The 23,935-nt window shown below is 39.0% G+C and overlaps 1 protein-coding gene across 2 annotated transcripts in view; it reads left to right on the top strand.

Moving 5' to 3' along the window:
• The window catches only part of Pde11a (phosphodiesterase 11A), a 371,997-nt gene extending 348,062 nt beyond the window's left edge, over positions 1–23,935 (top strand). For both annotated transcript variants that reach the window (XM_026392015.2, XM_026392016.2), the window contains one exon: positions 23,780–23,935. In XM_026392015.2, coding sequence (XP_026247800.1) covers positions 23,780–23,935 — 156 coding nt within the window. The remainder of the gene's footprint in view (positions 1–23,779) is intronic.

Genomic DNA, 23,935 nt, shown 5'->3' with positions numbered 1-23,935 from the left:
AGTGTGGTTATAATGTCATTTTAAGTTATCACCTATAAATATAAAAACCCTTTCATCAGAGTATGCACTGTTATATTCCTGCCCATAATCTCAACTATATGGCCTATGATATCTTTTTAGAAAGTGGTTTAGTTCTCATCATGGTTGAATTGGCCCTTAATTTTACTGTGAAGAACTACTTTATAGCCATGGATTTTTCAAAGCTTTGACTTTTTTCAGCTAGGAAATACATTTAATTTTCCTTTATCCAGCATTGCCAGAAAATGTAATCTTCTAGTTATTTTAATAGTCAATGTAAAATATTGAGCTAGTATATATCATATACAGATTTCAAGAAATTATGTGCAATATTGTATACAAATGACTTCAGGAAATTACAATGCAATAAAATGCACTAAATTTATTAGGATTAAAATTTAATGTTTCTATGACTTAAAGGACTTTCCAGATTCTTCAGCACTTAAGAGTTAGCAATATCAACATCAAAGAATCATGTGCTATGTGGAATGGAATACCGAACAGCAGAGGGGGCTCATTAATAAAAGGACAGTGAAATGCATGTCACCTCTGGCCTCCTGCATCACCCTTTGCTTTGCCTGTGAAGGCATCTCACACCCTTGGCCAGATTCCAGAGCTCTTCCTGCACTCTGATGTGTGGGGATGTTTGGTTTGGTAGAGAATTTTCCACCTCCAAATATGAGTTTGACTTGGTAAAGCAACTAGGTCTGTGTATATTCTCTTTTAAATAAAATGGCCTTTACTTTGTTTTATGTCATGCAACTTTAAAAATAAACTGTTCTTTATATGGCAGTACTTAATCTATTCGGTTTCTTATGTATTTTATGAGCTCAAAAACTGCCATCATGAATCAGTATTTAAATCCTAGAATCTGGTGAAAATTTTTTATATACTCCCTAAAAATGTTTTTGAGGATAGTATTTAAGATAAAATCTACTTCTCCATAACCAGCTAACCAACATAAATAACTCTTTTAAAAATATTTCTGCTTTGAGATCACAAAGCTAAAACTCACTTAACCCCAAGTCCATACAAGGCTTGGAATGTTCTCTTTACTTAAGTTACTTTCCAGTTCCTCTCGAGAGCGTATTTTAAAAGCTGATTTACCCCCTATTCATGACCCTCTCCTCCTTCACTCTCTTCAGAAGAAGGAAGGAAGGAGGGAAGGAAGGAGGATGAGGGGGGAGGAGGAGAAAATGAAAGAGGTGGAGAGAGAGAAAATTGCCATTTTTGGTACTGGGTTATGAATAAAGACCTCTTAATTATTGTGGGGTTTTGGGTGGATTTTTTGGTTGTTGTTGTTTTTTTTTTTTGGTTTTGTTTTTGTTTTTGCTTTGTAAGTTCCTCTCCAAAATTTCTGCAACTTAATGTTCATCTGGAAGGTCACTATTGTTTGAGCTTGTGAAATGAGGCATGAGAGAAACAAAGCATTATTATGCTATTGCCCAACAGAATCTTCTTTATATTCTAAATGTTTTCTGAGAGAATTCAAGAAGGCACTATTGGAAACTCAACTATCACTACTCCTACATTTAATTATCAGAGCCAGCTATAGCCTTAGAAGATTTAACTAAATCACTCAAAGCACATTGCCTCATTCTAGTGAGCAAATGCCTCATGGTAATGTGATCAGAGAAAGTCAGGCTCCCAGCCTCATACACCAACCAACCTGGCAGCTCAGCAGTTGGGTCTGTTAGGAAGGTTCTAAAATGAAGTTAAAAATTTCCATTGGACTGAGATTTTAGTAAAGAACCATTAGAATCCTACAGATATGAGGATATCCTTTTCAGCAAGCATTTATTGAATACTGACTTTATTTGCCATAGGATGAGTGCCTTTACATAAACAATTTAATTAACCCTAACTCTCTGAAGAAGAAAGAACTTCATTCCAGATCCTATAGTGTCTAATCATTATGGATGAGGAAACTAAATCAAAAGATGCTTGTGGACTTGGACGAAAGCAGTCAATGCAGGGCAGGGGTAGAATTTTGAAGCTAAGCCTTCTTGGTCTTGCTGTGTTGCTTTTTCCCACTAAACTTCCCTGAGGATGTGACAGGGATTTTTGTAAACCCCTCATTTACAAAATAAAACCGAATCCTTCAGAGGAGAGGATAAAGAGAAGACTTGGGGGGGGGGGGAGAGAGAGAGAGATTCCTAGATGATTGATGGATTCTGTTTAGCTGTTAATATAGACAGTCTTTTCAAACTATTTTATGTCAAATTGTCTCTGATTAACACTTTCATCTGTAAAATGTGTTGATGTTGCCAATTACAGATGATAAATTGGCTTTACAAGTTTATTTCCTCATCTTTCTGAGAATCCCATTAATATTTTAATAGTAAAGGATTTTTTAGAAGATATAAACTCCTTTGAGCATTTCCAGGAAAAAGTTGGAAGAATTTTGGGGTGGTGGGGTGATAGAAAAGCCTAGATCGCCTTGAACAGACTATTGGTGTGAATATTAATGACTATGATGGTGAGGTCTAGAAAGGAGTTGTTAAGAGTAAAAAATATGCATATATGATACCTTAAAGAACCCTCGTCCTCCTCCCCTGCCCTCTTCCCCCTCATACCCAGCCTGGAAGAAGCCTTTCAGGGTCTTGCTGTTAAATATATGTAACAAGGGCCACAGGAAAGACTTTTTGAGGAAAGACTCCAACAGAAAAGAATAGACATAAATCAAAAAGCATGAAAGAAAGAGGAATTTGAGGCATCTAGAAGCACAGAAAACAAGACAACCTAAAAAAAAAAAAAAAAAAAAAGAAAAAGAAAAACTCTCACACCAAAGATAAGAAACTTGTTACAAAGCAAGACCAAACTGCCTGTTGTTGTTGTTTTCCTTCTTATTATTTGATAGGTGCCAAGTCATGATTTTTCTCCTTCATCTGCATCCCCTCTGTGTTTTTTGGGGGGGTCTCTTGATTGCCTCACTCAGACCCTTATCATGCTCAACAGCTCCCCACAGACTCACCCCACAATCCCATCCTCCATGTTACCCCAGAGCTGTCTTCCTAAAGCATATCTTAAGCCCACACCCTCCCCTTTACTAGAGGAAAAAGATCCAAGTAGGCACACATGATCTTCCCAGCCCACCTCCTCTCTCTCCTTCCTTTGTGCCCTCTGCTCATGCCATAAATAGCATCTACTATTTCCCAAATTACCACCTCCCTAACCATGCACACCCCAGCCCTTGCTCACCCAGCTGTGTCTGCAGGGCTGCCTGCCTCTCCCCTCCTCAAGCCAGTACTACTCTTAATTTTGGGAGCCACTCAGATGACGGGCTCTTTGTAAAATCGGTTTGCCCCTAAGAAGTAAATATTGTTGTCGTTGAGCCCTCTGTAGTGTCCTTTATTAGCTCATCATAATTATTTGCATTCATCCTCTGTTACTCAGCCTCAATGCCCAGCGCACACCGACAGTTCCACCCTCCCTCAATGCAGCTGGAGCTGCAGTGTTTAAGTTGTCCACTTGCTGGGAGACCCCAGGGGCTGCCTCAGCAACACAGCAAGTGCTGTGACAGAAACAGGAAAGATTGGGTTACCACGTTGCATGGCTGCTAGTTAGATCTTGTGTCCCCTCAGCATCTGTGCTCTCGGGGTGCCCTGAAATAAGCCACTGTTCCCGAGTTTCCCTGAGGCAGGCGTTGGCATTGCTGCCTTCATTTCATGGATGAAAAACTAGGGAGGTGGTTATACTCACTGCTCAGAATCGCCCCCGTGAATTAGGGGAGTTTCAGCATCTGGGCGGACACCTCCTAGAAGCCAAGAAAGGGACAAGCTACAGGGCTGTAAAATAACAGAAAAGGAAGAATCATTCCTCATGCCCTTGACTTAATGTGTCATCAGCTAAGGTCTCAGGGCTACGGGTGACCTGAACAGCTGAAAAACTTTAAATGGGAAAGAAGAAACAGAAACAGAGAGGATACAGAAAAGAGCCAACAGGAGAGAGAAAGAAGACCCAATATGAGGCCTCTTCTCCTTCAGCACCCTCTTTTCAGTCTCCCCACCACCCACATAAACCTAGCACTCCTTACCCTCAGCTGCCTTGGTGTGGTTATCCCTGCTGACTTGCAGTTTTGACTGAAAGTAGCTTCACTCTGCTACTTCTTAAAGGACTCCGTGCTTGCAAAGTGACTTTCTTCACTTACCAGATGGAATTGATGATAGGTAATGTGAACCTTCCTACAAGTCCAAAACAAGTAGGTGAAATGGAAATGCTCTGAGAAGAATATGCATTATATGTTAAAGCTCTCCAACATGTGGGTTCTTATTGTTTCTATCATTAATATCATCTCTTTTTTTTTGATATCAGGAATTGAACCTAGGGGTGTTAACCACTGAGCCACATCCCCAGTTCCCCCTACTTTTTAAAAAAAAAAAAAAACATTTTTTATTTTTTGGAAGTGGTCGGAAACAATACCTTTATTTTATTTATTTATTTTTATGTGGTGCTGAGGATTGAACCTAGGGCCTCACATGTGCTAGATGAGCACTCTCCCACCGAGCCACAATCCCAGGCCCACCCCCTACCTTTTTTTACTTTTTATTTTGAGAGAGGGCCTTGCTAAGTTACCTAGGGCCTCACTGAGTTGCTGAGGCTGGCTTTGAACTTGAGATCCTCCTACCTTAACCTCCCAAACTGCTGGGATTACAGGCATCCACCACTGAGCTTGTTCATTAATATTATCTCTAAGCCTCAGTATCTCTGCTGTAAACTGGATAATCATAGCCAAATTGACTGTCTCATAAGATGTAGAGAATCTATATTTCTTGAGCACTTACTATGAGCTCAAGATGGAGAGTGTCTGAGCATTATCTGATCTAATCTTCCCAGCAATGTCAAGTTAGATACTGTGGCTTTCAAATGTAAAAGCTGAGAATAGAGTTTCTGTAACTTACTCAAGCATACACAATAAGTGATAGGGCTTAGATTTACCTGGAAAACTGAGGCTTCTAACCGGTACAACCTGCCACCACCTGAGACCATGCATGTGTAGGCATTCGCATTATTCGAGCTTCGTACTGCTGTAATACTAAAATGTTTATCTAGAAGCAAACCTGCAGATTGTTCTGCAGGTAGGGAAAGCAAAACACTGAAAGATCACTACTAAGTGAAAGGTTTAGAACCCAAGACTTTTGACTTTCAGCTGGTTCAGGGATTCCCAGTATATCGTACCATCTAAGTATAAATTTAAAGACTATGATCTCAAAGCTTTCAAAGATATTCTGAAAGGAAAGGTTAAAAACGAAATGGACAGGGGGGAGGGAAGCCGATTTCAAACAAGCAGGAAGAAGACTGAACCAGAGAGTTTGTTTTGAAGGACAGCATGGTGAATCAAGAGGCCTCCAAGAAGAGGGGAAATGGAATGAAAAGTCAGCAAACAAGGTAGAAAAGACAGCCCTGAGAGGGCCTGAGAAACTGAACAGAAAATCTGAAGGAAGATAAATGGATAATTTAACAGCCATTCAGTTTTTAAGAAAGACAAAGAACAAGCTACATTGCATCAGAAAAGGACCAGAAATGATGATGGATGGGCCCCTTCAAATGAGTGGTGAGCACAACAGAATCACGGTGGCCTGCAGAATTCCCAGCTGAGGGCAAATTTGAGGAACTAAATAAGGAGATGAGACTGATACGGATTGAAGAGTTTTTCAAAATCTATTTAATGGCCAGGCAGGGGACATTGATCGCTTTTCAGTAGAAGTGTTGAGAAGCAATGAGGTAGTCAGCCCTTATTTGTGATGTGAATGGATAAGCCCAGAGAGAAGGGTGTGTATACATAATATTATCACAACATACATGAAGGAATTTCAATAAGTGCTGTATTATGGAGGTAAAGCACAAAATTGTTTGGATTTTTTATGAAATAAGCATTCTCTTTTCTATCCTAGTAACTGATAAGCCTTCTTGAATTCTTAACAGTCGGGTGACTTACTATTTAAGAATTCTAACACATGACCCAAGGTTGCAAGTCCCTTTCTCTGTTCATATTAGGTTTTAAATAAAATATTTTGTTGTTAAATAGCTAGACATGCCCAGAACCCAATTCAAACAGTAAGAAGACATGAAAGTATTAGAAGGGATTCTCCCCCACATTCCCATCTGCTAGTCACCCAGTTTCTTTCTCTAGGGACAATCACTGCTAACCAGTTCCTTGTGTATGGTAGTCTATATTAAAGCAAAAATATAGCATGTTTTCACACTGATTTTACACATAATGTTCATACATTATTTTATTTATAGTGTGTGTATAAATGTGCATACCCTGCCCCATAGTTTGCTTCTTTAGACCTAGTATGTTTTGTTTTATTCCTTTCAGTCTCTATAAAAGCTGTCTTGTTCTTTTTTTTAATTTGTTCTTTTTAGTTATACATGACAGTAGAATCCATTTTGATATAATTATACAAGCATGGAATGTGTCTTATTCTAATTAGGACCCCAGTCTTGTGGATGTACACGATGGTAAGATTCACTGTGGTGTATTCATATTTATACACAGGAAAGTTATGTCAATTTCATTCCACTGTGTCTTGTTCTTTTTTTGATGGCTGCACAATATTAGATATTAAGGATGAAGAATAAATTATTTAACTGATAATTAATCATGTAATTATTTAGGGACAATGATGTTTCTTATAGTTGGTTGTTGTAAATAATATGCAATATCTTTGTAAATATGTCACTTCCACACTTTTTTTTGACAGGATAAACACCCAGAAGTGGGATTACTGGGCATTAGGGGCATGGGTATTTGAATTAGATAGGTATTACCAACTATCTCTCTGTGGAGTTTGAACCAGTTTAATCCCCCAGCTATGCCTGAGGTGCCCATTCTCCAGACTCTTACCAACACAGTATGTTATCAACTTTCTCAAGTATTGCCAATATAATCTGTGAGAAATTTACCTCATTGTAGTTTTCATCTGTATTTTCCATATTTAAAAAAGCATAATGATATTTTAGCATAGATTATTTACTTAGGAGTCATTTGCATTTTTTCCCTGTCAACTCTTTTTGTAGTCTTTTCTGATTGATTTGTAGGAATTGGCTATGTATTAAAGACAAAGAGCTTTGATCCATAGCAAAAGTAACAAATATTTTCCCCAGTTTATTATTTATCTTTTTACCATGTTCATGCTGCATGTATGCCAATTTTATATAGTCAAATTCATGAATCTTTTATGGCTCTGAATTTTGCATCACACTTAGAATGAATGACTGCCCCATATAAAAATGACAAAAGTAAAAAGGTTTCTACAAACTTCTTTTAGTACTTTAAGTTTCTTTTTTTTAACTTGTGGTTTTAACTCCTCTTATTTGGTATGGTTGATGTGAAATGTGAAGTAGGAATCCAATTTTATTTTTTTGTGTGGCTACCCAGTTTTTATCAGTTCTTGACTAATCTTTTTCCTTAGGATCTGAAAGGTCACTATTATCATCTGCTACATTCACTTCAATTGGGTTCTGTTTTCACTCTTTCTATTCTGTTCTGTTGACCTGTCTGCCTAGTCATCCTATTTTAATTAATATCGATTTATAGTATATTTTAATAAGCCTAGTTTCACCTTACCCATTACTCCTCAGTATTTTCCAGGGTATGCTTCTTTACTTTTCCTTATAAACTTTAAGATTCAGTTCATAAACAATTAGTGATCATCAGATTTGCATGGTACTTACTAAGCAGCTCATTATTGCATAAAATTAGTCTTTCAGCCCTTGGGACTCTGAAATAAAAGCTAAAAAAAAAAGAAAAAGAAAATACTAAGAGAGTGTTCTAGAATCCACTCTTGGAAGTTCTGTAGCATGTCACTCAGAACTCCACTTCCACTAAAGGCTAAGACTTAACAGTTATGTATTTATACAACCCATGCAGGCTCCCTGTCCACTATGTTTGGAGAACCCTAGGACTCAAGGCACATGAGAAGTATGTAAAGATGTATACAGAATGAATGTCTGTAGCTCTGCGAACTAAAATTAGATATGGTCATTTTTAGACGTTGAACTTTGTAAAAATAATAGATTCCTATGTGTTTCTATAAAAATCTCAGATGGCCTAATTTTATTGGAAAACACTCTGCCATGGGAAAAGGTGGATTATTACCATGTGGCTACATTTTAGTTACATGTTCCAACCACCTCTCATATGAAGCCCATTCATCAAAGGCTGTGGCTTCTGGGTCTGCAGCCATTCCTTCCAAGTCAGAACTTGCCTACACAATGAACATGATTGATTAACTACCATTGGGCTCTGAAAACTCAGCCAGCAGGACAACCTAGGACAGTGTCCTAGAGGGGCTCATTATAACAGGAGAGATTTTCTCCTTGCTCCCATTTACTTGAGCTGTCTTTAGATCTCCCTGTCATTTACTCCTTAAAACCCTTATTTCATTTCCCAGGGCAAGGAAGAATAGATGAGTCACGGGTAAGATCCACTGCCTACACCTAATGTTTAGGAAGTGGTGTTTTTCCCTGACTCAGCGAGGCAACCTTCCTTCTGTAAATTTGTCCAGATCCAGTGCCAGGGACACTAGAACAAAAAAAGTTGCTGCACTGACCTTGGCATAACTAAGATCTGAGACAGATTTTGTTACCTATGTTCTGGTTGGGATATAAAGGTGCCATGGGCTTTGTGCCCACTCAGGACTGGACTGACATTCCAGCTAGGCTTTCTACTCCCTTGTAAACATTGGCTCTTTTAACTTATTTCTCCAATCTCAGGCGCCACATTGATCCAAACAGGGACCAAAATTCCTACTCACAGCACAGTTGTGAGGTTTAATCAGCTCACATATAGAAAGCTCCTTACCTGACACCTGGAACACTGGATACTTTCATTTCTCCCTAGTCATTTTCAGCAAGATGCATTTTACTCTCTACCATAGTGAGCAAATAGGTGGCCCCAGCAGAGACTCAGCTCACAGACGTGTCTCATTCAGATCAACACGGTTTTTAAAATGATGACACGTCCAGTTTTCCATAGTCCCCACCACTCCCACCTGTATTATGCAACATACTTCATTCATTAACTTTACTGGCTTGGCCTTGTAGTCATTTGAGTTTAAGTTTCTTGCCCTATATTATAGAAATAACAATGCTATTAATCCAAGGAGGCTAACATTCTTGCCTCATTAATTCAGAATGTTAATGTCATTTGTGAATATCATTTTCCACAAAGGGATCCCTTGAGCATATGAATAAAATAAGCAAATCAAGTAACATGGGAGGTCAGAAAAGAAAAAGAAAGAAAAGAGCATTCTCACATTTTCGCTTTTATATGCACTACTAATCTGCTTCAAAGGTTGGAAAGAAAATGATGTGTTTCTAAGTTATTACTACTACTGTAATTAGCTTTCAGTATATTAGACACTGATGTCACAAACATCATCTTCACTTATAGCTTGGGTAGACTGTGCCCTTAAGATTCCAGTTGCAGATCTGAATCATTCTTGCATTGGATTCTAATGAGCTTGCTGGCTTTCATACTAAGCATTACCTCTGTGGCTTTATCATCTTTACAGCTATTTGGGTAAGTACCTCATATTATTTAGATTTTTAATATCTCCAATATCACTAACAAGACAAAAAAAGAGAGACCGATGATATTTTTTGGCATTTGCAAAAATCTCACACAGCCAACCTGTCATTGCTGAATAAAACCCATACACAGAAAAATAGTTTACTCAGCTGGAAAAAGCGATTCACCCCATGTGATAAACATGGTATAATACTGAATTCTCATGAAGGAGACAAAACTAGTTGCTGGGTTTTTTTTTCCTAAATTCACCTGGACCATAGAGAAAAATCTAAGCTAAATGGCTGCTTCCTACTGGTTCCATTAAATATAACTTCCCTGAAAGCCACAACTCTATAGGCCTGTTGACTTTGTCACCAGAGGGAGTTGGCACCCTTCAATAGTGTTTCCTGAAAAAAAGATGGAATGCTAGAGTGCAGATTTTTAAAAGCAAAGGAAAATGTCCCCTTCTGTTTGGCAGATTCTGGGGCTTGAGGAAAATGGAGATGGCTTCTGGTTAGTCCCTGACTCACATTAACTAGGAACAAGGACTGGTAAGCAAGTGTTTGCACCAAGTTTCTCTGCTATATAAGGCAGGGCTAACTAAAGCCAGTTCAAAGTTGGGAGCCCTCAAACTTGAGAAACTCCTTGGGATGGCAGAGAACAGCACATGCCAACAGGAAGAGACCTCTTGTTTGGGGCTTAGAAGCTCGCTCATGTTAGCTTGAGCAGAAATGGAAATTTGTTGCCTCAAGTGAGGAACCAATGGCTGGCTGGATCCAGCTGGACCCAGAGGATTTAAAGATGCTGTGGGCATGTGTCCTCTGTTCTCTGCTACTGACTTAGGTTTTGGCTTCCTTCTCAACTATGCTGGCTGACATGTCCCTGCCAGAGAGTGCTAGACACCTTGACACTTGAATAAAGTAATGCCCTCTCGTGTGTGTGTGTGTGTGTGTGTGTGTGTGTGTGTGTGTGTTGAGTTTACTTTTGTTGCTGTTGTTGCTGGAAGTGGGTTTTAAGTGGCTTCTAGTAGACAGAAAAGGTTATGTATTGTCCCTTTATGCATCCTCTGGTAATGGAACCTATTTTATGAGCTCTGCACATAATGCAGGCCTGACTAGTAGGAGCACCCAGTGCCTGAGGTAGAATGGACACGAGATCCACACTTTAAGGTCCTTGTATCTCATCAAAGGAAAATAGAAAAAGAAAGCTTGATTTCCAGTAGTACCAGGTAAAACCTCAAGACAAATCTGATTGGCTTAATGTGGGCCTCATGCCCATCCTACACCAGTCCCTGGGCCCTCTTATTGGTCAAGTCTGCATTATGTGCAGAGCGCATGGAATAGGTTCAGTGACTAGAGGAAGCATAAAGTAACAACATACAGGCTCTGCTGTCTACTAGAGTCCACTTAAAACTCACTACAAAAAAAAAAAAAGTTAATTTTTAGCATGCACATTCACAATGCAGAGAATCAGTTCAAGGATCAAAATGTTTAGAACACTCCACCATCTGCTCAGGTAGTCTGAAAACAGAGACCTACATATGACATCAATTTTTATCAGTTAGGAATTACATCCTACTACTAAAAGATAAAAATAATCTAGAAGAGCTAATTCAGGACTGCTAATGGTACATTAGCTCCAAAGCCATGAGATATCCAGACCCCTTTTATCTTTCCTTAGCCCATGGCTACCATATTTAAGTTTGTCTCATAGTCAAAAGATGGTCACTGTGGTCCCAGCCACTAAATTCATATCCAAGCAGCAAGAAGTAGATAGGGATAAGAGCAAGAGAATGCATCCCCCAGCTGACTAAGACGCCTTTAAAGAGTTTTCCCTGAACTTCTTTTATGAACTCTGCTTTAATCTCCCTGGCCATTCCTGAGCTCAAAGGGGGCTAAAATTCCTATTGGGGAAGCAACTAGCAAACTCTGCTAAAAAAAACCACAATCCTGGCAGAATAAATGACCATGTCTCCAAATAGAGAAACAACTCTATTGTGTTCTGGCCTGGGAAGAACTCAATGAATAGTAAATATTTTAGATCCTCAGCTGCTGTAATGCCATTATTCAAAGTCTTTGCCTCTACCTGAGCTTTTATTATTCTGCCATTGCTTTTGTTCTCAGACATCAGCCTTATATTGGATAACCTTGAACTGTGTTCACTCTTTTCCAAGGTGACCAATCTTGATCTCTTCAGACCTAAGTCAGAACACATCTGAGACCACAGCAGCACTTGAGTCTGTTAAGGAAAACATTTATTGGACAATCAGATAGTCCCTAGGATGGACAAGCAGTGTCTGTCTAGAAATTCACTTTTCATTCATAACTACAATTAGCAGCACTTCCCAATGCAAAATCTCATGCCAGTGTTACAATATGTTAATTGGTTATCAATGTGGGCTCTGAAGTTAGAGACCTGAGTCAGGACCCCATCTCTGTGGCCCCAGGCAAATTCTGTAGCTTTTCTGAGCCAGATTTCCTCATCTCCAAAATAGGGCCATGAGGAAATAGCTCCCTCATCTGATTATTTTGAAGATTTAATGAGAAAACAGAGAGAGAGAGAGAGAGAGAGAGAGAGAGAATGTGTACATGCACAATGCCTGACGGTTAATTTTCAATCTGTAGCAAATTACACAAAAAGGATGCTATAAGACTAATATCATTAATATGAATGTTTAAAACATTTATCCAAAGAAGTCTTGGCTTGCTTTCATGTTCACTATTATTGTTTATTCGGGTTTTTTTTGAAGGAATTTTTTTTCAAACAGCCAGAAGCTTCATGTAACAGTTAATATATTATCTTAAGAATTTAGTGCAAATTAATTTTTACACAAGTTTGAGTTTCAAAAGCCATTGAACTGGGGAGGAACAAAGTGAGGTTTCAGAGTTTGTTTGCTGCCTCCTATCTGGACCACAGAACCAGCTCCATCTGCTCTCACGTAGTAAGTAGCACTTTAGGTATTCCTTGTCAAACTGCTGTGTGGAGTTTAGCTTTTTTTTTTTTTTTAAGCAGGAAAATGTTAAATTGCATAGAAAGATGTGTATTTCAAGTTTTCAGAAAACTTGAGGGGGCTATTTTGAAATTTTAATTTTCTATTTTTGTACCATAATCCAAGTTTTTCAACAAATTTTGTTTCTGAACTTCATTCTCTTTTACTATCATAATTGTTTTGGTCACATTGAGGGATTTGGATTGATACGATCAACACATTGCTATGAAATTGGAACCATTGAAATGCTCAGAGAATGAAAGCTTGGATTTATGTTTTTGATCCACCACCCCATGGTGGGTTCAGTGTGGAGAGTTGATTGGACAGGAGTAAGAGGAAGGCTGGGAGACCCATGAGGATATTGTAGTCAGACTTAACCAGTTGGAAGGATGATGGTAGCCTGAAGGAGGGTTGTGGAGATGGCAATAGACTGAAGGACAAAGTTACCCTGGAGTTGGGCTGACAGGAGGTCACTGGTTGATTGGGTGTGGGGAAGAGGGAAACACCATACAATCTGGGGCTGGGCAGCTGGATGGGTGATAATCAGCTCAGCTCAGCTCCCTGAAAGTTACCTGAGGGCAGAGGGCACCTTGCAGGGAGGTAGCAAGTTTGGCTCTGGTCAGGCATTTCACCATGTCTCTGGCCTTCATAGCACACAGAGGAACCCAGGGTTGATGAGCAGCACTGAAGCGTGATGTATGAAATCCAGGATCTGTCAGATTCATCCATAATAATCTTAACCTTTAGGAACCAAAAGGGATTAATAATTCACCAGTCCACTAATCTAAAAGTTAAGATTTGCTGAGCACAATGGCTCACTCCTGTAATTCCAGCAGCTGAGGCGGAGGATCACAAGTTCAAAGCCAGCCTCAGCAAAAGCAAGGCACTGAGCAAATTAGTGAGACCCTCTCTCTAAATAAAATACAAAATAGGGCTGGGGATGTGGCTCAGTGGTCAAGTGCCCCTGAGTTCAACTCTTGGTACCAAAAAAAAAAAAAAAAAAAAAAAAAGATTTGTTTTTATACTTGGTGACTTTCTTCTGAAGTCACATACCTTAAATATAACCCCCCACCCATGTTTCTCAGAAAAACACTTTACACCTGTCACTAACATCATGTGACTTCATGAGGATTCAGGGCTGCCACCACTGCAAGGCCTCTTTTTCCTCCTGTTGAGATTTGAGCAGAGGTGATGCTGGCTGGTCACATAATCGGTGATTTTCCATTTCAAAATATCAATTCCCAATTGGATTTTTGACATTTTCACTCAAAAAGGAAATAATCATAGTAGTAAAGTGATCATGTCCTCATAATTAGGATATTGCATCATACAGATATTTGAGATGATTTCCAAGACTAATTTTGTATTCTAGCCAGAAAAGTGATATTTCAAAAAATACTCTAATTTCTTTATCCTTTACCATACATTGTATCTCTTAGTTCTAATTATTTCTCTTTGGCAAAGTAGGGGTGAAGAAAGGCAGAAAATACAAAGTCATATTGCAAGCAATTCTGGAAATAAAATTCAGCAACAGGAAGCCAAAACCATCATTTATTTGTCCTTTTAAAAGAACTGGAATAGCTAGTTCAGGTAATTTCCTCAAAAAAAAAAAATCTTAAAGGTATTAATGGCACAATTGGACATTTTCAGGTTCAAAGACAAATTTGGTTTTAATTTGGTGAGGTTTCTCTATGCCTTCTTTGAACAACAGAGTATAGGAGCACTCACTTTTTCTAAGAGCAAATCATGCTCTTTGTTTACTTTTTTGTCCCACATTCAGCTCTTGAGTTCCAAGATATGACCATGGCCACCTAATAAGTACATACTGACTCAGATGATAGCAGGTGTGGGTCATGATGGCAGAAGGAAAGCAAGGTTAGCATAGGCTCCTAGCAGCTTGGTGAACTGGAAAAAAAACAGGTCTAAGAAATAATGGTAATAAGAAAAAAGTATTATATTCATTCCTCAAGGGGGTTATTCTAGGTTTGTTTTTTCAACAACATTCTTTGCAAGTCAGAAGGTACTAACTCCACTCTCAGCCCCTGGCAGGTGTCCTGGCCTTAACCCTTCTTCCTGCCACTGGTATGTGAGAGGGATAGAAAAGGGACTGCTATCTCCTGGGGTTGCTGTGCTAGGTATTAGAGATCAAAAGATAAAAGCTTCTGTTTCTGTTCTCCCTTTGAGCTCATGGATGGTAAGCTTATTGGTTAGCTTTTCATCATACCAACAAAATATCTGAGATTATAAACTTATAAAGAGAGAAGATTTATTTTGGCTCACAGTTTTGGAGATTCCAGTCCAAGATTGGACAGACCCAATGCTTTGGGCCTCTGAATGGGGGGGTGCCAGATGGCAATGGTGGGGAGAACATGGCAAAGCAAACTACTCACCTCATGGTCATGAAGCAAAAGACAGAAAGAAAATGGGCCCAGATCCCAAAATCCCCTTTGAGAACACAACTACAGAGACCTAAGAATCTCTCATAAAAGCCCTCCTCCTAAAAAAGTCCACTGCGTGCCAGCCATGGTGACACATGTCTGTAACGCCAGCAACTCAGGTAGCAAAGGCAAGAGGATCACAAGTTCAAAGCTAGCCTCAGCAACTTAGTATGGCCCTCAGCAACTTCAAGAGACTCTGTCTCAAAATGAAGTATAAAAAGGACTAGGGATCCAACTCAGTGGTAAAGTGCCCCTGGTTTAATCACCTGAAAAAAAAAAGGTGGGGGGAAAGGGAGGATGAGGAGGAAATTCCACTACCTCCCAATAGCACCATGCTGTGAACCAAACCTGTAACACATGGACCTGTGAGGACATTAAAGATCTAAACTACAGCACAAGGCAAGACAAAGTTGTTTTAAACCAATAATGAGGAACATTCACTGCTGGTCATGATGGAGTAACAGATAAAAAAAAAAAAATTAACAAAGAGAAAGAGAGAGAGATGCAGAAAAAATATTTGAAACAACAGTTTCTAGACAGTAAGCAAAAGACAGCACAATACACTGAATTGTGAAGGAAACAAATGAAGAGAGCCTTACAACTGTCTCCACTTACTGCCTAGAGAGAGTTTTCCAGCCTTGGCACAGGGAGGGGGTAATCCAAGCACAAAAAAGTGGCCTCAATGAGTTGAGGAGTCAGAGCCAGGAGACTGTGGGGGTCCAGGAGGTTAGATTCCAGAGAGAAATACCAGGAAAGACAGAGCTACACAGTTCTGCTCGAGGCAACTTTGAATCTTTGGCTCAGTGCTATTTACCCCATCTACTGAGGCTGAGGAAAAAAACAAAACAAACAAACAACAACAACAAAAAATCTTGAAATCACAGAGGCGAGGAAATAGTCTATGTTCATCCTAGTCACAACACCAAAGAAAAACCTTGAAATACATGAGGCATTAGCATTATGTACAGTTCTCAAAAGGGTATTGCATGAGGAGGGGGGCAAATTAGCCCTAGACTAAAAAGTCTCTCTGGCCCCACTTAGCAAAGCTTAAAAGCAAGCCCTGAATGGATCAAATTATTTCCAGTAAACTTAGAAACATTTCATAATAAAACAAAAAATATTTGGAGGAATTGGAAAAAAAATCTATTACCCAACAAAATGAAATTTACAACATCTAATTTCCAACCAAGAATTATCAGGCAAGCAAAGGAGCAAGAAAATGGGGCCCATAAGAAGAATCAATCAACACAGACTTGATGATATGGATTGTGGAATTGACTAAAAAGACCATTGAGATGTTAGTATGCTTATATTTTTTATGTTCAAGATGATAGAAGAGGAAAGATTGAGTGTAATAAACAGTCATGGAAGATATTTTAAAAGACCCAAATCAAATTTTTGAAAATGAAAACTATAATTTCTAAGTTGAAAAATACAGTAGATGGGATTTGCAGTAGATTAAGCACTACAGGGGGGCGGGGAAACAGTGACAGCAACAGAAACCATCCAGAATGAGAAACCCCAATGTAAGAAAGACTGAAAAGAAATAGACAGAACATCAATTGAGCTTCAGGATAATACTAAAGAGCTTAATGTATGTATAACTGGAGCCCCATAAGGAAAATGCAAGCATTAGAAATAGTTGAAGAAAGAGCAGTGGACATTTCTCAAAATTTGATGAAAATTATAGACTTAGGGAGCCAAGATTCTCAATGAACCCAAGCAGAAGTAGAAGAAGGAAACTATATCGTGCTACATCAGAAATCAAATTGCTTAAAACCAGTGTTACAGAGAAAAATCTTAAAAGTAAGGGAAAAAAAATCCACATATCATGGTATGAACCAATACAACCCAGAAGACAATATCTTTAAAGTACTAAAATACACACAAAGATATTTTCAGCATGGAAGATATGATTGAAGAAATAGAGAACATGCTTCAGACATACATAAACAGGAGAAGGAGTCCAGGTTCTACCCTGGAAGACCAGTGACTCCACAGAGAAGGTAGAGTATGAGCTGAGTGGTAAAGGATGACTAGTTCTCTAGGGAGAGAACTATTTACTCAATGCTTTAGAGTCAGGGAGGCTTAAGTAAAAATCTGGCTCCATCTCTTGCTATATGACCATAGTTGAGGCACCATCAGCTAGGATGATTCTGCTTCCCAGGGAACATTTGACAATTTATTTGATATTTTAGTGGAGAGTGGAAGAGACTACTATGGGCTTCTGGAGTATCCTACAATGCACAAAGACAGGCTTCACTTCACAGCAAAGAATTATTTGGCCCAAAACACGAATGGTACTAAGTTTGAGAAACTGCAGTAAAATGCCAATTTTTCCACTTATAGAACTTAATGACATGAGCATATTCTTTCGAGGTTTTGGTTTCCTCGGCCATAAAACAACAACAATAACAAGAGGATAATTATAGTATCTACCTGGTTTTGTCAGCCTTTTGTCACTGTGACCAATACCTAATAAGAACTACCTAGAGGAGGAAAGTTTATTTTGGCTCATGATTTCAGAGGTTCAGTTCATGGTCAACCAACTCCATAGCTCTAGGCCTGAGGTGAGGCAGAACATCATGGCAGGAACATGGCAGAAGGCATGGCAGGGGAAAGCAGCTCCCTTCATGGTGGGGTTAGGAAGCACAGAAAGAGAGAGAGAGCTCTACTCACCAGGGCTAAAACATAACCCAAAGTGATATCCCCAGTGAACTAACTCCTCCAGCCACACCCTTCCTGCCTACAGTTACCATTCTGTTAATCCATATTGATGGATCAACCCATTGCATTAGGTTATACCTCTCATAATCTAATCGTTTCACCTTTGAAAATTTTTGCATTGTTTCACACATGAGCTTTTAGGGGACACCTCATATCAAAACCATAACACTACCTCATAAGGTTCTTGAGAAAGTTAAATGACAATGTATATAAAGCACTTACTACAGTGTAACTCAAAACATAAGAGAATTAAATAGATTCATTCACTACTTAGGTTTCTTTCAGAGATAGAATGAAATCAAAACCTTCTGGAACAACATGAGTGTGATGCTTAGGTGAGACCAGGCATGCTGTGTGCACATTAGCATCTGGAGTGTATGGAGAGGAGAGGGCCATGTGGCAAATTTGGGTATCCTCCTTACCTTATCCATCCTTATGTGCTCTCTCCAAGGTCTTACTCTAAATAGTAGCTATGTTTTCTTTCTCTTGTAGGCATGATGGATATAAGAATTCTGCTCTATATCTTAGACAAAGCTTGCATGTGTTGATTTAGTAATATCTAGTAAAATGAAAATGCATACTCTTTTTGTTCAGCAATACCAGTTCTAGAATTTGACCTTCTGATAAGCTCCATATATACAAAAAGTCTATGTACAAGGATAGCCATAATAGCATTATTTAGAATGGGTACATATAAGCAACCCTTAGTGTTCATTAAAAATAGCAACCAGTTAAACAAATTAGGACAGTAATGTAATACTAGGTAGCCATAAAAATGAGGAAATCTCATTTCTTATGTCCATAGGGATAGAATGTTTCTTGAAAGATACACAAAAAACTGATAGCACTTGTTGCTTCTTGGGAAGAAAACCCAATACTTGGGGCAGGAGTAGAAGGGAAATTTTACATTGCACCTTTTTGTGTGCTTTGAGCTATGTGAATATGTTCTTATTCAAAACAGCAATAAAAGATGGAATAAACTGTATGTGCTTGTCATGGGTGAACCCAAGGGAGTGTGAATGGAACCCAGAAATCCCTCAACCTATAAACCCAAAATGTGTCCCCTAACGGGGCAAGTATCCAAGATCCTCTCTGTAATGGGCCAGAAGCCCCCATGATATCATAAGGTTGCCCCAAGGGAGAAGCCGAGCATACTTAGTAGGGTTTGAGGCCCACCCCTCCTTTACTTAACACTTGGAGCCACTTAGGAGTCACCACTCCTGCACTGCTAGAGAAGAGTCAGATTTCAAGGGACAGCATCCCAGGGATTAGAACCACTAAGTAGAAACTATAGGGAGGTAGAGTTCAGCTCAGCATAAAGAACAATATTCTAAAATCAGGACAAAAAAAAGCATACCATCCTTGGGAGGTAGTGTACTTACTACCTCCACATGGTCAAATAGTAGCCAAAAGATCACACAGCAGGGATGCCACAGAGGACGTCAGGTACCCTATGGCCTATGCAGCCACATACTAGCCTTTAGAGTTCCTCTGGTACTTATGGACAGTGATCCAATGGGTGATGTTTCCCCCTTTCTCTCTCAGCAAGTGAGGAGCAAGTCAAACTAGACAGACATCAGTAGCATCCTCTCAGAACCCATTAGGTGTCACTCACTGATGGCAAGCTTTCAGGAATGCACAGTTTTCTTGCTGATGGTGCTTTTCAGGTAATCGCTGTAAGTCCTGGAATTTAGGTTTGTGGATAATCATTTGCTTTACTGATATCCTAATAGTTCCGTATTCCCTTAGCTAACTTCATTTATGCGACAAATTTATAGTGTAAGAGTAATTCCTCAAGATAGAAATCTTTCTCCCTTTGCCTATAACCAGCACCTGGCCAGAGGAAAATGGTCTTCTGGTGTGACAATTCTGTTTCAGGAGAATAGGAAACAAAGAGAAAGAAGGAATTCTGAGAAAGATGTAACCTGCCCGCCCCGCTCCAATATTTTATTCAACACAAAGGAAGCAAGAGGGAGAACAAAGAACAGGATAAAGGAAAGAAAGCTGTTTGGGGCTAAGCCAAATAAACTTAAATGGTTTAAGGAATAAATTGGTGGAGTAATTCGAATCATGGGCAGGTGCTATGAATGTAATTTAGTAAATGCTCGGGAACCTGCCAAGGAAGAGAAAAATGTGTTGCTTTTGAGATCATTTCCCAGCAGCTTCATAAAAGAAAACTGATTACAGGAATTTAATAAGTAAAACAGAGCCAGAAATATTGTAATCAAATGAGTTTTTAATTACATTTCAAGCAGAAAAAAATTCCAATTTGTGCTCCTGGGATTAAAAAAAAAATAAGTTCTAGAGAAATGCTTTTGTAGCAGGAAAATAACATAAACACTAATTTCCATAGGAATTATAGTAGTCAGTTTAATTAAAAGGCTTGATCAGAGTAAAGAGGAGCTGGTGCCAAACCACACTAAATAAAACCATGGCGATCATTGCTACCTCGCACTCTCATCTAAGTAAAAACACTGTGTGTTGAGTGGGAAGCAGGCATCTGCATTTTTCTCATGAAAATGAAAGGAATTTGATTACTGCATGAATTACTATGTTGTCTTGTTTTATCATCATGTGAATATACCATCCACAAGATGGTATATCTAATTTAAAATTAGATGGTTTTTCTTAATGTGATGAACACACACAGAATTCTCTGCATTGATGTGCAGAAGAGTTGCCACCTTAACCAAAATGGAACACTCACTCTTCATTAGGGTACCTGATTATTTCTGGAACTCCACTCTCTTATGTCCAGCTAAATTTTACTTGTGTCCCTGTAACTCCTTGGAGCGGAGGGCTATTTGAGGGGATGAATCAAGTTCATGAGCAGATGGTGTACAGTTGTACATGGAGGGACTACACTCACCACCCTCAACATGAAAAGCTGTTTCCTTCTGGAGGCTGTTGCTATTGACCACTCCCTAACCAGAGAAAGCTTTTCGGGAGATATGCCAAAATCACAGTGGTGTGATTCTGTGCTCATGATTTGTCTCCTGTGGAATGAATGGGATTCACCTGCAAGGTGTCTCATGGGAATAATGGGTATAACCTATGGTCACAGGATAAAAAATGCTGACTGGTCCAAGGCAGAGTATGAGAGCATCACCTTTCCAATGGATAATACTCCCATAGCCTTATGCTCCTTCTTTTATTAATTGCTTTATAGAGAAAAGAATTCTAACTATATTTTGAGAGAGAAACTTTAATTCATCAGGATTCCAGAGAACCTGGACAAAACTGACTGGCTGACAGGCTGATCTGTGTGAAAGCAGTGAGGCAGGACTGGGGAGAAGACTAGATTACTTGTTCCATAGAGAGAAAGACTGTGGCCTTTGAGACAGGGAGAAGCATGTGTGTGAGAGTAGGTGGGTAAGTCACTTCCCCTCTAACAATCTCTACTGTGGAACAGAGTTAGTAGGCATCCAAAATGTTGAGGGTGATTTGATTTCCTGGGAAAAGAAAATGAAATGGAACTTCACATTGGGAATGATGCAGAGTGGAGTCAACAAAGTCAAATGGACTCAAAAAAGCAAATCAAAGAGCCCATGGGAGTAGGACTTGGAAATCATGAGGATTCTAAAAGGTTGCCAGAACATGACATAGATTTGAAGTGAAGTTTTACCTAATTCTCAAGGGACAGGGAGACCCCAAGTGACATAAAGAGTCCATTCAAAGAACAGTGTCAGAATTCATGAGTGTTCTATACATATCCAAGAAGGTAGTTGATAGAATTGATGGATAAGAGGAAGGAAGGAATGAACGAACGAATAGGATGTGGAAGTAGAAAAAAAGAAAAGGAGTTCCTGGTGTCTGGCCTTGCCCCAATTTGATGACAATGACAACCATATTTAGAGCGTCCTCCGAAGTTTATGCCTTCAGTATCTTCCTCGCCATCACAGACTCTGAAAACTGGTGAATAACAAAACTATTAACCAGTTTGAATTGGGTATTGACAAAGGATGAGGCCATAACTTCAAGATGTGTACCTGATTCTTTCTCTTTTCTCTTTACTTTTTAAGAGCTATCTTTCTATGCTTCATCTTCAACAGTTTTCGCTATATAATCAATGATATAGCAGGCTAGTGCAATAGCCTTGATTTTTAGTGGAGAAAAACAATGACATTCTCCATAGTTTTCAAAATAAATGGGAAGCTTATAAAAGGAACCCTTAACTATTTATACAGATTCTTACCTTTGTCCTAGAGTGTAAGGATTAAAGTTCAAGTGTAATCCTATCATGTGGGGGACATATTTTATCATTTGTAAAGAGCAGAGTCATTGTGAGGAATATCTAAAATAAAGTGCATCTAGCGCTGGCAATGTATCTCACACATAGTAGATGTTCATAACTGGAAGATCCACCATATCCATGTGGGTATGCCAGGTTTATGTACTTCTTTGAGACCCTGGAGATGGAAAAATAGGCCCAAGAAGTACAAGTGCTTAAAAATCCATACAATCTCTTAGATTCTGACCATTTGTGAACTGCTATTATAAAAACACCACCTTGTGACTTATATTTTTTGATGTTTAAATAATTTATCCAGTTAGGAAATACAAAAGGGATCCCATTCGAAACAAAACCCAAGTGTTGGTACTGATTATCTCTTGAGTTACAGGATTACAAATTATTACTGTTGCCTATTTCTTTTAAACCTATGTTTTGGCATTTTCTAATATTAACACATTACCTGAAAAATGCATAAATAACTACAAAGGAGAAGAAAAACACTAATTTTAAAACAACAACAAAACATTCATGCTTTAAAAAGATCAAGGCCATAATTTTAAAAGATTAAATGTCATCCAAATCTTGTTTTCTTTTTTATTAGACTGTCCAAAAAGTATAAAGTCTCCCAAACCCTTTGTTGTATGTTTTACATGAGTGGTTTTACCTATATTTATTATTCATACTTATTCACATGTAGATGCTTCTGCTAATCATATTTTGCTGTTTGAATATGTTTGAAACCTTTATTAGTAAAAAGTAAGAAGTTTGAAATACAGTCATGCATTTAAAAGAAGGAAAAGAAACTTTTAAAATTCATCTTTTAGTAAAAAAAAAAAAAAAAAAAAAAAAAAAAAATCGGGCAGAGAACAATAGAATTTTCCTGCTGGGCAGAGTGAACTCTTTTCTCCTCTGACCTGTAAGATATTTGCCTATCGTATCCTGAATTTCTTCTAGCCCTACTTCGGAGGCATCCTCAGGCCCACCCCACAGGACGCCAGGTCCTGCAGAATGACGCATGCGTATTAAAGTCGAAGCAGCAGGCCTCTGCTAAATCCTCATTCCCCGAAGGGTTTGAGAGGACAGAAGGTTAAACGATCCCAGAGTTCCTCTCTTTTGTTAAAAATAAGTAAATAAATAAATACACAAAGTTAAATCCTACTGTAGTTAAAAGGGTGTGGAGCCAGTGAGGACTCCGCAGCCTGAGCTTCATCAGCCCTCTGCTTCCGGTCATATGCACCCCACATTTCCCCTCCCCTCATCTAACAGCCCTCTGCTTCTCTTCTCCACGATCTTTTCCCTTTCTGTCATATCTGTTTCCATATAAGTTCCCACTCTGATCTTTGTATTTAGCTCTCAGATCTTTTAGCTTTAAAAATAAGCCCCTCCTCTAGCCTCAGGATTTTGTGTGGACTATTTTACTCAGAAAAGTCCCCTACCCTCCCCGGGGGAGGACATTTGTGGCAATACAATTATAGGTTTCTTTTTGTAAAAATTTAAGTTCACAGTCTATTGAGATGTGGAACCCTCTCTGGCAAAGATCCACATATGAGTAGCTGGATATTTTGCTTCCTGTCTTGCTTGATGTTGTTATAAAATAGAATGGGAGTCTGTGAGGCTGGCTCCCCCTGCAGTTGTGCACAGCTGTCCTGTCTTATTTTCTCATTCTCTGTCTGCATAGGCTCGATTAATACAACATAATGGTATTAAATGCATTATTCCTTGTAACTAGTTTATGTTTACCAAAGTAATTATTTTTATTTCTTACAGCCATTTTCCATTCTCTATAAATGAAAGGTAGAAAATCCTATGAGTGACTTCAGTTCCTCTCTCCCTACTTGTTTTCTGTTTCATTTTAGGCTTTGGTGAAGGTCAATGTGAAACTGAAGCCCATGCTAGATTCAGTGGCTGCAAACCGAAGTAAGTGGGAAGAAATGCATCAAAAAAGACTGCTGGTCTCAGCCGCCTCACCTACCCCTGCCAGCCCCATGGTGGCTGAGGAGGACAGAAACTAA

Source organism: Urocitellus parryii, chromosome 1 (genome assembly GCF_045843805.1).
Source record: "Urocitellus parryii isolate mUroPar1 chromosome 1, mUroPar1.hap1, whole genome shotgun sequence".
Classification (NCBI taxonomy): domain Eukaryota; kingdom Metazoa; phylum Chordata; class Mammalia; order Rodentia; family Sciuridae; genus Urocitellus; species Urocitellus parryii.
The sequence above is the reverse complement of the archived record's forward strand: the minus strand, read 5'-3'. Positions and strand labels throughout refer to the sequence as shown.